Genomic DNA, 15,684 nt, shown 5'->3' with positions numbered 1-15,684 from the left:
TTGTGGGATGCCTTTTAAATAAGAGGGTCTGTTTTTGAGTAAAGTGTTTTTGCAAGACACCTCACAAAACACTTTATGAATCAAAGCAACCCATTTCCATGCAAGAGAAACAGCTTTCAATGTTGTCATTCTATCAACTGTCGCAGAGCAATGGGTCTTCCTTCCCCACCCTGCAAATTTCCGAGGCATGAGCCTCTGCCAGGGGTGCAAACTTAAGTAAAATATGAGGGGGCAGAGAAGTCCCACCCCACATAATCGATCACATGAAGTGGCATGCACACACCCCATTTGAATGGCAATGCCAATCAACTGGGGGACAGGGCTAATACAGTGGTACCTCTACTTACGAATTTAATGCATTCCGAACGCACATTCGTAGGTCGAAAAAAATTGTAAATCGAATCCCATAGGAATGCATTGGGAGAAAAAATTCGTAAGTCGAAGCAACCCTATCTAAAAATTTGTAAGTAGAAAAAATCCTATCTAAACCGCATCCAAGATGGCGGATGGAGCTCAGTTCGTAAGTAGAAACATTCGTAAGTAGAGTTATTCGTAAGTAGAGGTACCACTGTATTTTATTGAGGGGGCCAAAGGGACCTTGCCCCCTAGGAGTAGGCTGCTATGTCCTCTGCACCTTCTAACTCAGCTAGGGCAGCTGCAGGATTTGAACCTGCAACCTTCCGAGAGCTTACGTGAGCAGAGCTGCTCGGCCACTTCTTAGAAGACAGCATCATCTGTGGGCAAGAAGCAGAAATCCAACTGGGGCAGCAGGCATGCAGCTGCAATGATGCCAGGGCACTGCACTGGTTGGATGACTGCCTTTTAAAAGCACAAGAGCTCTGTATGATGCAGATACCAAGGCAGGCAGGCACTATTTCACCGCAGGTGCTATAGCCTGCACCTGGTGCCTTGGAGGCAAAATTAAACCCGCATTGGCCAGCCTTTTTCTCTGGCTGATTCCAGGTCCTGCATTCCTGGAAACAAACTAGACTCTCTCCCACGCACAACCACACCAGTTTCCAGATGCAGCTTCTCAGCCTCCCTCCTTCCTTCTGCCTGCCGCTTCACCCGCTTTGAAGAACTCTGCCCTTGCCCTCCCCTCCGCGTCGACTCCGTCCCGGGTAACGTCTTTGTTCTGAAGATCAATAGGCTTGACCCGCCTCAGTCCCAAATGTTGCCAGAAAAGGCTTGGTGGGCCCTCTGTCTCAGCAGAGGAGCCCAGAGTGATGTTTCAAGCAAGTTAGGCAGTCCCCAGATCACAACCAGGTCTTTGTTGCTGGTGAGTACTTGGCAGACAGCAGAAAACAGACGGGGGTGGGGGGTGGGGTGCCTGATTTTTCTCTCCCCTGCCCCTTGCTCTTTCTTTCCCTGCTGTTTCCAAAGCAGGTGGTTTTCAAACTCATGGAAAAGCAACAGAAAACTCAATATTTCAAAGGGGGGGGGTCCTTCGCCACCCTCCGGGGCGTGCAAGCTTTAATCCTGTGTTATTGGCCGACTGCTGATAAGAAGCACAGCAAGCAAGTACATTTGTATACGAAACATCCATCCACTTTATTGGTAGGCGAATTAGGTTTTTGAAAGTGCAAAGATTCACTTTCTCTCCCCACCCACGCTGGTGCTCTTTTGTTGAGAATGGCAGAAGAACTTGATCTCTGGAGGGCTTACCTTTAGGAAGGGAGAGGTGGAACTTGTGAGAGGATGTCACAGTGTGGAGGTCCAATCCCAGGTGCTGGCCAGCCATGACCACTTCCCATATACTCCATTCTCCATTTCTCTCCCCATTTCTCTCTCTCTCTCTCTCTCTCTCTCTCTCTCTCTCTCTCTCTCTCTCTCTCTGTGTGTGTGTGTGTGTGTGTGTGTGTGTGTGTGTGTAAAGCAAAATGTGAGTGGTTCATGTGCAGAACAGCTGGCCATTGTGTACATTCACACCCCTTCAAGGAGCTCAAGGTGGTAGCACACATGGTTCACCCCTCCTCATTTAATCCCCGCAACAACCCTGTGAGGTAGGTTAAGCTGAGAGGCAGTGACTGGCCCAAGGACACCTAGTGAGCTTTGTGCCCAAGTGGGGGATTTGAACCCGGCCTCCCAGGTCCTAGTCCAGCACTCTGACCACTATTCTACAAAGGCAACACTGATACTGAAGAGAAGGAAGCTGGCAGGCAGGGTTACCCACTGGGCTGGTTGTAAGGAAGGAAGCAGGCAAGTGGGGACTGACTGAGCGGGAACGGAGGTTGATGGGGCAGGGCCCCATTCACCCTAATAGACTGAGGTCCAGGCACAATACCTTTGCAGTTTGGCAGTAGAGCACACTCCATCTTTGCTGTGACGCAGTCCCCCCCCCCAAAATATCCCAGTGTTCTCAGGGTGCTTCCTGTCATCTCATTCTGCATCGTGCTTGGCAATCTGAAGGTCACCTCTCCTTAGACTTTCCGCGCAGGGAATGTTCTCTGACAGGCGAAAATGAAGGACATCAGAAAAAGCAGCCGCTTCAGATGCTTCCTCTGCTCAAGTCTCCTTGACCCAATGCAGCCTCTTCCATTTTCCTTCCCATTCACCCCCACCCTCGGTAAAGCTGGTTACCGGAGGACAAATAAACGTCTCAGAAGCGCACTGCGGAACTCCTGAGAGCGTACCAAGGCACTCTTGATGTCATCTGTGTCTTGGTTATTTCTTTCACCTGTCTGCAATCTTCAAAACGAGAGGGAGGAAATTGCCCAAAGCAGGATCCACAGTTTAAAATCTTTGTAAAAAAAACACACCATAAAAATGTAATATTTAAAAAAAGCAAAAGAGAGAAAGAAGAATCAGCTGTATTGTTTGGAAAGTGGTTTGTCTTGATGATGATGATGATGATGATAATTTATTATTTCTACCCCACCCATCTGGCTGGGTTTCGGCCTCCACTTGATATATCATCGCCAAACTCATCAGTTAATTATCAGCTAGAGAGTTAGAGAGCCCCTTCTAGCTTAGTACACTCCAAGGGAATTTCCCAATGTTAAACACCTCAGTTATATACATATATAATGTGGCACAATTCTCCATTTCAGTGTGCAATTAAACAATTATACTTAACAGAACCTGGAACCAGTGGCAGATATTCTACCACGGATCTATGAGCCTTTCCCAGCTGCTCTTGGTCCTTCTGGATCTCCTGTGTCTTGTGTAGCCCCAAGATGTGCGTGTAAGTTTAGTGTGTGTCACCAGAATATAACCAGTATTATTTTCTGTAGTTTCAACATTCTGTAGTTTCAACATTGCCATGTTTCTATCTGTAAGTATGGCCAAAACAATATTTCTATTAATAAACCAAATGGACAAGGGGAAAAAAAGATATATCATTGTCAAACTCAACAAGGTGGGGACAACCCTTTTCCTGGCAACTGGGATGCCGGCCACCATTTTGAATCAAGATGGAGGGCCCAAATGTTGCTTTGGTGTAGTTTTGCCTGAGGTTTTTGTTTGTTGTTTGTTTGTTTTTGCATAGGTTCGACTGCCTCTTGAAACATCATTATATTTTAATCTTTGCTGCAAGCTGCCCAGAGTGGCTGGGGAGACCCAGCCGGATGGGTGGGGTACAAATAATAAATTTATTATTATTATTATTATTATTATTATTATTATTACTACTACTACTACTACCAAACTTGGCATAGGGGTTCCTGTGAGGTAGGGGTAGCAGTCTTCGTCAATGGATGCCAGGCACCCTTTTTTATTCAAGATGGTGGACCAAACCATAGCTTTGTCATGACTTCACCTGTTTTTAAGCATAGGTTTGGCTGCTTCTCGAGACACCATTGCCAAACCTGATGTGGGGTGGGGTCTCTGTCAACATTTGGATTCCAAGTGCCATTTTGAATCAAGATGGCAGACTTTACCCATTCTTTGGCACGATGGTTCCAAACTCACAAATTACACTATCCATTAAAAGACAGTGGCTAGAGCAAAGTTTTTCTCCTCCTTTCACCCAACACTGGCACCCAACAAAACCAAGGGTTGAAAGATTCAGGAGCCAGGACAGAGAGAAGAATCTGCTTTCCTTACACAGCTCATAGTTAAACTGTGGAACTCATACCCACAGGGGGCAGTGATGGCCTGGTTTTAAAAAATGATTACACAAATTCAAGGCTATCAATGGCTACTAAGCAAGATGGCTATGCTCTGCCTCCACAGTAGGAGTTGCTGGAAATCACAGTTGGGGAGAGGGCTCTTGTGCTTGGGTCCTGCTTTTGAGCTTCCCAGAGGCACCTGGTTGGCCACTGTGAGAACAGGAGGCTGGACTAGATGGGCCATTGGCCTCATCCAGCAGGCTTTGCTTATTTTCTTAAATGTGATGAATTAGGAATGGCTTAAGCCTTAAGGGCTGCAGTCATTGTGAAGCTGGTTTGAGAAACAACACACCAAACAGTAGTATTTTACTTTATTTCTTTAAAAAAGGAGAGGATACAAATGCTGCGAGGGCATTGTTGGGAGTGGCAATTCAGCCACATCCACAGGTCCCAAAGACCTATCTCTATCTCTAGTGCATGCTCTAGTTATCTCTCGCTTGGACTACTGCAATGCGCTCTATGTGGGGCTACCTTTGAAGGTGACCTGGAAACTACAACTAATCCAGAATGCGGCAGCTAGACTGGTGACTGGGAGTGGCCGCCGAAACCACATAACACCGGTCCTGAAAGACCTACATTGGCTCCCAGTACGTTTCTGAGCACAATTCAAAGTGTTGGTGCTGACCTTTAAAGCCCTAAATGGCCTCGGTCCAGTATACCTGAAGGAGTGTCTCCACCTCCATCGTTCTGCCCGGACACTGAGGTCCAGCGCCGAGGGCCTTCTGGCGGTTCCCTCGCTACGAGAAGCCAAGTTACAGGGAACCAGGCAGAGGGCCTTCTTGGTAGTGGCACCCACCCTGTGGAATGCCCTCCCACCAGAGGTCAAAGAGAACAACAATTACCAGACCTGTAGAAGGCATCTCAAGGCAGCCCTGTTTAGGGAAGCTTTTAATGTTTGATGGATTTCTGTATTTTAATATTTTGTTGGAAGCCACCCAGAGTGGCTGGGGGAACCTGGCCAGATGGGCGGGGTATGAATAATAAATTATTATTATTATTATTATTATTATTATTATTATTATTATTATTACTATCTTATGCAATTAAGTCCAGAGGCGACCTCTGGGGTGGGCCTTGACTTCTTATGGCACCTGGGACTGCCATGCCATCTCCTTCTCTCTCCAGCACAACCTGGAGATGACACATCCCTTTTTACACAGCTTGTTTAAACATTAAACAGTGGCCGAGGCGAGGCTGGGGTCTGGACACAGAAGAAAATCAAATATATCTTGCACGCTTTAGGAGTCCTTACCCAGAACTCAGCAGTGGACAGAATGCCATCAAACAAGCCTGTGATTCTAAGGAAGATGCCTGGTAGGCGTCTCGCTTCATCCATGCTACGCTGAAATAAGTCCTCCAGTCTCCCATAAGTCTTCTTCCCCTCTGAAAGAGGCATCTATTGTTTGAACCTTTCATTCTCAGGGCACTTCAGGGCATTTCAGCCCCTCCAAGGCTCCCTATTTTCCAGGGACAGTCCCGGATTTACAGAAGCCGTCCCAGTTTCTGATTTGATTCCGCTTTTTTCCATCTCAATTTTCTTCAGAGAAATTTTGGAGGCTATGGAGCTATGTGACTGCTGAGCCAAGGAGATAAGTAACTTTTGGAAGACATCTGAAGGTGTTAAGGCAGCCCTGTATAGGGAAGTTTTTAATGTTTTATTATGCCTTTTATATATGTTGGAATCTGCCCAGAGTAGCTGGGGCAACCCAGACAGGTGGGCGGAGTATAAATTGTTGCTGTTGTTTGTTGTTTGTTGTTGTTGGTTGTTGTTGTTGTTGTTGTTGTTGTTGTTGTTGTTGTTGTTGTGCAGTAGGACATCCATCCACACCACCCATGTAAAGAACTGTTAAAACAACTAGATACAGCCATGGCTTCCCCCAGAGAGTCCTGGGGACTATTGTATTGTTTGTTAAGGGTGCTGGGAGTTGTTGGGAGACCCCCATTTCCATCCCAGAACTACAACCCCCAGAGTTCCCTGGGAAGAGGGATTTACTGTGAAACCGCTATAGGTACTGTTGCTCTTGCGCTCAGGTCCTGCATGCCAGTTTCCCACAGGCATCCCACTGGCCATTGTGAGAAGAGGATGCTGGACAAGATAAGCCACTGGCCTGATCCAGCCTTAGAATCATAGAATCATAGAGTTGGAAGAGACCACAAGTGTCATCCAGTCCAACCCCCTGCCAAGCAGGAAACACCATCAAAGCATTCTTGACATATGGCTGTCAAGCCTCTGCTTAAAGACCTCCAAAGAAGGAGACGCCACCACACTTCTTGGCAGCAAATTCCACTGTCGAACAGCTCTTACTGTCAGGAAGTTCTTCCTTATGTTTAGGTGGAATCTTCTTTCTTACTACTCTTCTTATGTTCTTATGGTTTTTTTTGGGGGGGGGGAGTGCTTTTGAGGAGCGACTCCAAGTCCACTTCTTTTCAAGCCAACCTCACTTCCCCTCTGCTCTTGGCTGCCACTCTGCAAGCTGGAACCTGTTCTTTGGGCGCCTGGCGGGATCTGGAGCAATGTCAGGGAAAGGTAGGCTAACTCCACCCAAAGTTGAGGCTGGTTGGGAATGGCAGAGAGCGGGGAGGAGGAGGAGGAATCCCCAGCTAAAGCCCATTTCCTGATTCTTTCACTGCTAGTAATGCAGGGCTGTGGTTTTAACAGCTCAGGCCCCCCCCCCTCAAACTGACGGAGAGCGTCCTTTCTGACACAGAGTCCTTGAGATCAGTGCAGCTGCAACAGGAGACCAGAATCACAGAACCTTAGAGTTGGGAAGGGACACCGAAGGTCAGCTAGCCCAACCCCCTACAATGCAGGAATCTCAGCTAAAGCATCCATGACAGATGGCCACCCAACCTCTGCTTGAAAACCTCCAAGGAAGGAGAGTCCGCAACCTCCCGAGGGAGACCATTCCACTGTCAAACAGCTCTTGCTGGCAGGCAGAACCAACTGGTTCTGGTTTTGCAGCCACCCTCCAATTCCCCCTGCTGAATTCTGCAAGGGGCAAGATTGAGGTTGAGGAGGAGGAAGACGGCAGGCAGGTGGACTGGATCTAAGAGAGAAGGCAGGCAGGTGGAGGGAGGCTGGCTGGCGGCAGGCTGAAGTTGGCGGGGCACTGCCCTATTTGCCCCAATGCACCAGCCTCCACTGCTTCAGGATGAGACAAGGTTGGCGTAGAGACTCAGAGGCCTGCTTTTCTTCTGGCTCCCCTCCACCCCCCGCTTCACCCTGCCTCCGCTTCCCCGCCCTTCACAGTTGCGAATACAGGCATCAGGTGATATGTATTAGTTGCTATGAAGCTACACCCCCTAGGAATATGAGTCTGTGAGTAGCATGCCAGGAAGCCGCGGTTGGCAGGTGACTCCCACATCAACAGAGCTACTGAGATTTTAACCTGTGGCTGCCAGGAAATGCAGGCAGGGAGAAGAACAAGAAGAAAGGAGCTGGCTGTGCCATGTTTTTTGTTTTGCTTTCCGCCCTCCCGTGTCGCCTTCAAACACGGGATTCTGGGTCCGGGGGTTGTATCCCACTCATTTGCCACTAATTCTGTCCCAGGGCTCCCCCAGAGTGGTGGCTGGTTGCACATTGGGGAAGAAAGCAGGGAGCCCGACAGTAGGTGGCGCCAGAACCAATGAATTCTAGTTTTGTCCCACGTCCTCCTCCTCCTCCTGCTAAGATTGACAAAGGGAGTCTCAGGAGGAGGAGGAAGTTGACCGGCAGTGCCATTCCCTGGAAGCAAAGGCAGGTGCGGGTTGGCTGAGATTGGTGGAGTATTGCCCCGTTCGCCTTAATGAACCATTCTCCCCTGGCTCTCTTAATTCAAGCCTGCAGTAGGGTGACAAACATGGTTATATACAGCTCCCTGGCAGGGCTGTTAACACAGGGCTGCACAAGGGTGCTTCTCTAATTCAAGGGAAGCAAGGGAGGGAGGGGGTAATCTGGAGGCTAGATTTAATGGGAGAGTGCATACAGTCAATTCACTGTGCTGGTGCACAGTTTAACAAGTTTAGCAAATCTCTCTGTCCTTGCAGAATGGGAAGCCAGTCTTCTACTTTCTGTAACACACTCGACGCAAAGTAGCTTAATTCCTCTTACTGTAACACACTAGAAGCAAAGTAGCTTTTAAAAAATAATAATTAAATTGGGGGACCAATCCTGCTTATTAAAACCCCCCGTTGCTTGCTAAAACTGGCCCCTACTGGTCAACTAAAGTAGATTAATTTCATTGAGGAGAATGGGCAAACTCTCGCTTTTGCAACTGCATTTAGTGAGGTGTTTGTGATCTTCCCAAAGGCTATAAGACTAGATACCGGTATATATATGTCTTCTAAACTTAAGGGAGGAAGGTATAACTTATCTGTGCCCCTGGTGATTAGACCCGCTCCCCGCCCCCAGATTTCATGGTTTAGCCAAGTAAAAGTTGCCAACTTTCTACCAGCTCCTGTGCTTCTAAACAGACAAGTGTGCAGTAATAAGCAGTTACGATCAAGGATGATGGCTGGCCAGGAACATGCAGGCCCCAGAAGTGGTGAAGGCCCTGATGAACAATGTTGTCTCATTTTGTGACACTTGAGTGCGAAAATGCAACTTCATCATCCCAAAACATCTGAGAAGCACCAGGTTGAGGAATGCTGGTCTTTACCGGCTCTGAACTACAGCTAGATCCCTCTCACTTTTGCCCTTAGCAAAGCCTCAGATTTATAGTTCTTACCAGTGTGTGTGTGTGTGTGTGTGTGTGTGTGTGTGTGTGTGTGTTGAATATGAACCTGCACTGTCAGTGATTTGCCTGAAGGTTCCCAGGCATTATTTCGTCTTTGCATCTTGATTCCTGAGCCTTAAAGGAATTGAGGGTCTTTGAGAAATTGCACTCTCTGCTCATCCTCTGGCAAGGGGAGAAAGGGAACGGAGCACCAACCGACACACATCAGCAATGAATTATTGCCGTCAGATTGGTAGTTAGATAGGAGAGGGTTAATGGGACCAGACGGCCGGCTGAAAGTTGGTCAAACCTGTCTGCTGGCTCCAACCAGGCACCTCCTATTGTTAGGTAAACTAAAGACTTAGGTAATTGGTTTTGTGATGCAGGACTATTGCTGTGGGTTAAACCACAGAGCCTAGGGCTTGCCGATCAGAAGGTTGGCGGTTCGAATCCCCGCGACGGGGTGAGCTCCCATTGCTCGGTCCCAGCTGCTGCCAACCTAGCAGTTCGAAAGCACATCAAAGTGCAAGTAGATAAATAGGAACCGCTCCGGCAGGAAGGTAAACGGCGTTTCCGTGTGCTGCTCTGGTTCGCCAGAAGCAGCTTGTCATGGTGGCCACATGACCCCGAAGCTGTCTGCGGACAAACGCTGGCTCCCTCGGCCTATAGAGCGAGATGAGCGCCGCAACCCCAGAGTCGGACACGACTGGACCTGATGGTCAGGGGCCCTTTACAGTAAACGACGTTTCCACGCATTGCTCTGGTTTGCCAGAAGTGGCTTTGTCATGCTGGCCACATGACCTGGAAGCTGTATGCCGGCTCCCTCAGCCAATAACGCGAGATGAGCGTCGCAACCCCAGAGTTGGTCACGACTGGACCTAATGGTCAGGGGTCCCTTTACCCTTTCTTTACCTTTACTCTAAACAAGTAGATTCCCCCTCAGAAGAGAGAGGAAGACCTCCTCCTCACTCCCAGCTAACGATGAGGTAACCCAGGTGCAGTCTGAGGCTGTCTCCTAGTAAGTTTTACTGAAATTAATTAATTCAAGTTAGACATAATAGAAGCCTGCTGGATCAGGCAAATGGCCCATGTAGTCTAGCATTCTGTTCCCACAGTGGCCAAATTCCACACTTTAGCCAAGTACTTTCTTTTCTCTGTTGTGAATCCTCAAACACTCAGCTTCATTTGATGTCATGCCTGTTCTATTCACTGAGTCTACTCTAAGTAGAAAACCCTGCTAATTTGCACTTCCGTGAGCCGAAATGAAGCTAATCCTTCGAGATTCACCCATTTCCAAATTTTGTGGTACATTTCTCCAAGCCAAAGGCATGGCAAGATGTATCTAATATTAGGAGGAAGTGTGAAAATGAAATGAAATGCATTCAGTTGGGGGGAAATTCATTTGCAAAAATACACATGTTTTATCCATGCTGATGGATTTTGTCAGGCCTTAAAAACAAAGTTCTCAAACTGACAGGGAAATGTGGTGAATTGAACTGAAGACTGGGAAAACGAGAGAAACCAAAAAGGACCAGTCTGTCCATCCCTAAGTCTGAGTGAGACACAGAGTGTTAAATTTGACCTCCGGACCACCTGGATCCACCTGGGTCTCTGATGTGGAAGCAGAGGACTTTTATAGTCTGTTGGAGAGTTTGTGCTTTCTTGCCTCTGCTTAACCTATATTTGCAAACACACACAAATATTAGGAAGCACCAACAATCTCACCAAAGACCCCCTTCCCCGACAACCAAACCCAAGTGAATGCTCGGACTCCTCACCTGCTTGGAAAAGTGGGGATGAGCATAAAAAGTATAGTATTTTTCTAGCAAGAGCAGAGCAGGTGGGAAGGAAACGGAGATGACTCTACAGTGCCATCTTGTGGCCTCTGTTGAAATCAGCTTATTTGCCAGCCTGGATGGCCTTTTAGGAGATTTCCCCTTCTCTTGTATTCACATCAGCAGAGTTAAGCAGCAACTGGTGGTCATTTGCAAGGGCTCATGCTAGAAGATGTCTCTCATTGCTCTTCAGAAATGCACAGAATTGGGTCTGAAGAAGGAGAGGCGTGTCCGAAACCCTGGGGAGCTACTCCCAGTCCGTGCAGGACTGGGGTGGGGAAGCTGTAGCCCTCCAGATGTTGCTAGACTACAACTCCCATCATCACTGGCCCTGCTGGTCAGCGCTGATGGGAGTCCAACAACATCTGGAGGGGCAAAGGTTCATCACCCCTGGTGCAGACCAGCCTTCCACAATCTGCTGCTCTCCAAATATTTGGCCTACCAGGTCTGAGACCTCCAGATGTTGCAGAAGTGCAGGTAAAAGGTAAAGGACCCCTGGGATGGTTAAGTCCAGTCGAAGGCGACTATGGGGTTGCAGCGCTCATCTTGCTTTCAGGCTGAGGGAGCTGGCGTTTGTCCACAGACAGCTTTCCGGGTCATGTGGCCAGCATGACTAAACCGCTTCTGGTGCAACGGGACACCCTGATGGAAGTCAGAGCGCATGGAAACACCATTTACCTTCCCACTGCAACGGTACCTATTTATCTACTTGCACTGGTGTGCTTTCAGACTGCTAGGTTGGCAGGAGCTGGGACGGAGCACTGGGAGCTCACTCCATCTCAGGGATTCAAATTGGCAAGCCCAAGAGGCTCAGTAGTTTAGACCACAGCGCCACTCGCATCTCTGAAGTGCAGCTCCCATGCTTGTCCACAAAGGCTAGAGCTGATGAGCATTTGAGTCCAAGAATATCATCAGGGCTACATGTAGGGATAGAGGAATCTGCCCATTTCAATTTCTATCAGTTTCTCATTTCTTTCCAGTCTCCAGTTTGCTTTCCCCATTTCCAAATCATTTTGTGATTTATTCACTGAATCGCAGAATTGCAGTTGGAAGAGACACTCCAAGGGTCATCTAGTCCAACCCCCTGCAATGCAGGATTCATGTCGGCTTAGTTGGTGCGGTCCTGACAGCAGCGGCAGGTCCGTTTTTGTAATCCCAGCGGGGCTGGGTGTATGTGCCTCCTTCTTTCTCTCAAACCAGCAGGATTTCACCGGGAGCAAAGCGGCTGTTCGGTTGTTGCTAACCAAGGATTCACTCCCGGGTCCTGGGTTCAGGAGAGGAGTTTGGGGTGGGAGTGGGGAATTCCTTTTCTTTCTTTTTTAAAGAGCCCTCACAAGAATTCATCGGTAAATCTCACCTAATATTCACATGTTTGTATGCTGCTTTGCCTAATGGTTGAGTTTCCGCCCTGCTTGTGGGCTTCCTAGAGCCAGCTGATTGGCCGCTATGGGAAACAGGAGGCTCGGCAAGGGAGGCCTCTGGCCTGATCCAGCAAAGCTCTCATTGGGTTCTTTATAAGAGAGGGAGAGGGAGGCTTTACGGGTGCTTTCCATGTCATGTACAGCAATGTGCCCCAAAGTCCAAGCGATCGTGAGTTTGCTTCCATTTCACTCCCCGCTCACTTCCTTTGGTTCTAGGAGGAATTCAGGAGGGTCACTCGGAAGAAAGTGCCTGTACCCAGAAATCTGGATCCGGATGATCAGTGGCAACTCCGGATGAAGTTCCTCGAGCAGGCAAAGAGTTACATTGGTGTGCCTTACGCACAGAAATACCATCAAGCTGGAAGTAAGAGCCATTTGCTTTCCCAGGCTGTTTTGTTTTCGAAAAGCGAGGGTGTAGGGAAGGGAGACTCCCCATGATGACACCAAAATACTACTGAAATAAGCAATCCCTCAGAACACTTTTCTTTCGTAAGGATGTCAAAAGAGTCCTGCTGGATGAGGCCAGTGGCCCATCTAGTCCAGCATCTTGTTCTCACATTGGCCGACCAGATGCCTGTGGGAAACTCCAAGGCAGGATCCGACCACAAGAACCCCCTCCCCCTCCACCATGTAAGGTTCTTCTTTTCTTTCTTTCTTTCTTTCTTTTTAAAATAAAGTTTTAAAAAAACTTTTCACATTGCAATAAAAAAAACTAATCTAAATGAAAAGACAGTGATACCTCTGGTTACGGATTTAATTCGTTTCTACGCCCGAAAAAATCTGTAACTAGAGGCGGCGGCGCTTCTGCGCATGTGTGCGGCACGATGGAGTGCTTGTGGCACGCAGAGCACTTCTGCGCATGCGCGAGCGGCGAAACCTGGAAGTATACACTTCATAGCTGTCAAGTTTTCCCTTTTCTCGTGAGGAAGCCTATTCAGCATAAGGGAATTTCCCTTTTAAAAAGGGAGAACTTGACAGCTATGATACACTTCCAGGTTTGCCACAGCCGTAACCCGAAGATTCCGTAACCTGGAGGTCACGCAACACGAGGTACCACTGTAGTAAAAAGAAAGAAAAGAGCTAAAAGAATACAGAGTCCTCTCTCACGGATATAGCCTAACTTTTATCCCATGCAGAGAAGGCTGTACCCTCCCATCTCTGGCCTGGCAACATTTGCCTCTTCTCTCAGCCTCTCTCTCTGGGAGATTTCCCCTTCCCTGCCTCTCACACAGTCTTTCACCAGCCATCGGGAGCCCAGAGATTTTCAGGAGTCCCAGTCTCTGTGTGTGAGAAACCCCCAAAGGAACAGGGGTTCCCCCCCAACACACACACACAATGGCTTTAGTGAATCCTGAGCATGCTCAGTGGCTGCAGGATGATGACTGACTCTTGTGGTGGGCGGGGACTAAAGAAACAGGCGGAAGGTCATCTAGCCCAACACCCTGCAGGAACCTTCCACCCAACATGGGGCTCGAACCCACGACTCTGAGATTATGAGTCTCATGCTTTCCATCAAAGGCAAGGTCCTTCCTTCATATTCTGCAAGGAGGAGCTTCAATGAGGACTCTGGTCATTTGCTGTTAAGGATGGGACGCTGGAGTTTCTTCTTACCTGGGGTGGATCTACATGCTGGAAAAGGAGACACTATAAATAAGTAAGAAATTGAATCGTTAAAAGGGGGGGAACCGCTATGGAAAATCACGTATAAATTCTTTTGCTCTCTGCTGCCATCTGGTGTCGCATGCTGTTTCTTGACTAATGTAGCTGAGTCCCTGGTCTGCTCATCTGTTCCCCATTGCTCATTTTTCCCTCCGGACGCTCTGCTTTTGAGGTTGACATTTTGCTTCAACAATATTCCACTTTCCAGCTGACCTTTGCTTCAATTTCTTCCCCAGCTCCAGAATACAACTCTCCGCTCTTCCTGGACTGCTGCGGGTTCATCCGGAGAGTAGTGAGGGACCTGGCAGAAGAGTTTGGCTTCTGGATGGGCTTAGGAAACCAAGCTTATCAGTATGACACTCTTCCTATTACATTACCCAGCGAGGAATATCTGAAACCAGGAGATCTCATCTTCATTTCAGGAACTTACTTTGACACACAACGTAATGTGGCCTGTGCTGTCCATCATACGCCTCTTCCTGTCCTTTTCTGAATGTTCCTCCCATCCTTTTGCCTTTCTTCTTATCTCAAGCTCACCAATTGTCGTTGGGGTTTTATTTATTTTTGGGGGGTGGGGGGAGATTTCCATGGGCACCTTTCTATATTTCAACAGGTGCCATCTGAACACTTCTGTCCCTCCTATCCCCCAGGTCAACTTCCCTGCTCCGAAAAAGAAACCGAGCAAGCAGGAGCACACGTACACTTGGCTTTCCCAAGGGAACTGGGCAAAAGCCAGATCCGATAGACTTAATCCGAGCCTTGAAAAGCACACTGAGTTGAAAAATGAAGTGGGAAAGGCTGTCACTCTTCCAACTTCCTCCTTCCGCTCTGTGTACATTTTCAAGGGGATCAAAGGTGGTGAAGGGAGTGCTGAGCATCTTTGTGGGCATCAGGGGAAGGCCTTGTGGGCACCGCTGCACACAAAAGGTGCCATGTTGGTGATACGCCACATCCCCAGCAGCCATTTTGTAATATGCCATACCCTCATGGCAGCCATTTTGTGATGTTTCACATCGCCCAGGGCAGCATTTCATGACCAAGGCCAGCAGCATTGCCTCAAAATTCCAAATTGTGCCTGATGGCCTCAAAATCTTGGCTTCGAAATGTCTTGCCACTCCATTCAGACACCGGTTTCTATCTTCATCGGAACCCCTTCAGCACATGCACACCCCTCATCTTAGCTGCCAAGTATCCCGTTTTTCGCGGGAAACCCCCGGATTTTAATCCGTTTCCCGCTGTTCTCCTGAATGGAGAAAAATCCCGGAAATCCCCCGGATTTCCTACCTGCCAGGGAGCCTCCATTTTGGGTGCTGCTCTGCCCATGTGTGGGTACCAGAAATAGGGCAGAGCGGCACTGGAAGTCGCTTCTATGCATGCCCGGCGGTCATCTTGGTGGTGGCCACATGGGCATGCGTAGAAGCGACTTCCGGTGCCGCTCTGCCCTATTTCCGGTGCCCACACATGGGCAGAGCGGCCCTGGAAGTTGCTTCTACGCAACTTCCGGTGCCGCGCTGCTGCTGATCTCGCATTTTTCAGCGGGAGACTTGGCAGGTATGCCCCTCATGGGACCATCTGAATCCGCTTTCTTCAACTTCCTAGGGCAGGCGCTGAGGGGATTCTCCAGTGCCAGGATTCCGATGCTTGAAGGTTCCCCTCTTCCTCACCCCTTCCAGGTGTAGCTAAACACGCCAGTTTTCAAAGGCCGCTTTCCAAGATGTGCTCCTTCCCTCTCTGCAGGAAAAAGGCAGCCCCATGACATTGTCCATGTGGAAATCTGGTTGGGGTATGGAGAGCGCAGCCTAGGGGCCAGGTGGAAACGGGGCAAATCACAAGTCTTTGATTCCTACAAGTTTGTGTCCAGCACCTATGGGGACATGGAGTACCACTTCAAATCCATCGAGACATGGCTCCAAGGCATCTGTGTCAGGCAAGTGTCCACCCTGTTGAATGCTGGGAGATTTGGGGC

At 48.6% G+C, this 15,684-nt stretch overlaps 1 protein-coding gene across 4 annotated transcripts in view; it reads left to right on the top strand.

Annotated features, from left to right (window-relative positions):
* TTLL10 (tubulin tyrosine ligase like 10) overlaps window positions 1–15,684 on the top strand; it is a 191,405-nt gene that overhangs the window by 133,931 nt on the left and 41,790 nt on the right. For all 4 annotated transcript variants that reach the window (XM_060276205.1, XM_060276203.1, XM_060276204.1 and 1 more), the window contains 3 exons: window positions 12,276–12,423; window positions 13,955–14,161; window positions 15,456–15,645. In XM_060276205.1, the coding sequence (XP_060132188.1) occupies window positions 12,276–12,423; window positions 13,955–14,161; window positions 15,456–15,645 (545 nt within the window). The remainder of the gene's footprint in view (window positions 1–12,275; window positions 12,424–13,954; window positions 14,162–15,455; window positions 15,646–15,684) is intronic.

This window comes from Zootoca vivipara, chromosome 6 (genome assembly GCF_963506605.1).
Source record: "Zootoca vivipara chromosome 6, rZooViv1.1, whole genome shotgun sequence".
Classification (NCBI taxonomy): domain Eukaryota; kingdom Metazoa; phylum Chordata; class Lepidosauria; order Squamata; family Lacertidae; genus Zootoca; species Zootoca vivipara.
This window is presented reverse-complemented; position numbering and strand designations above follow the sequence as displayed.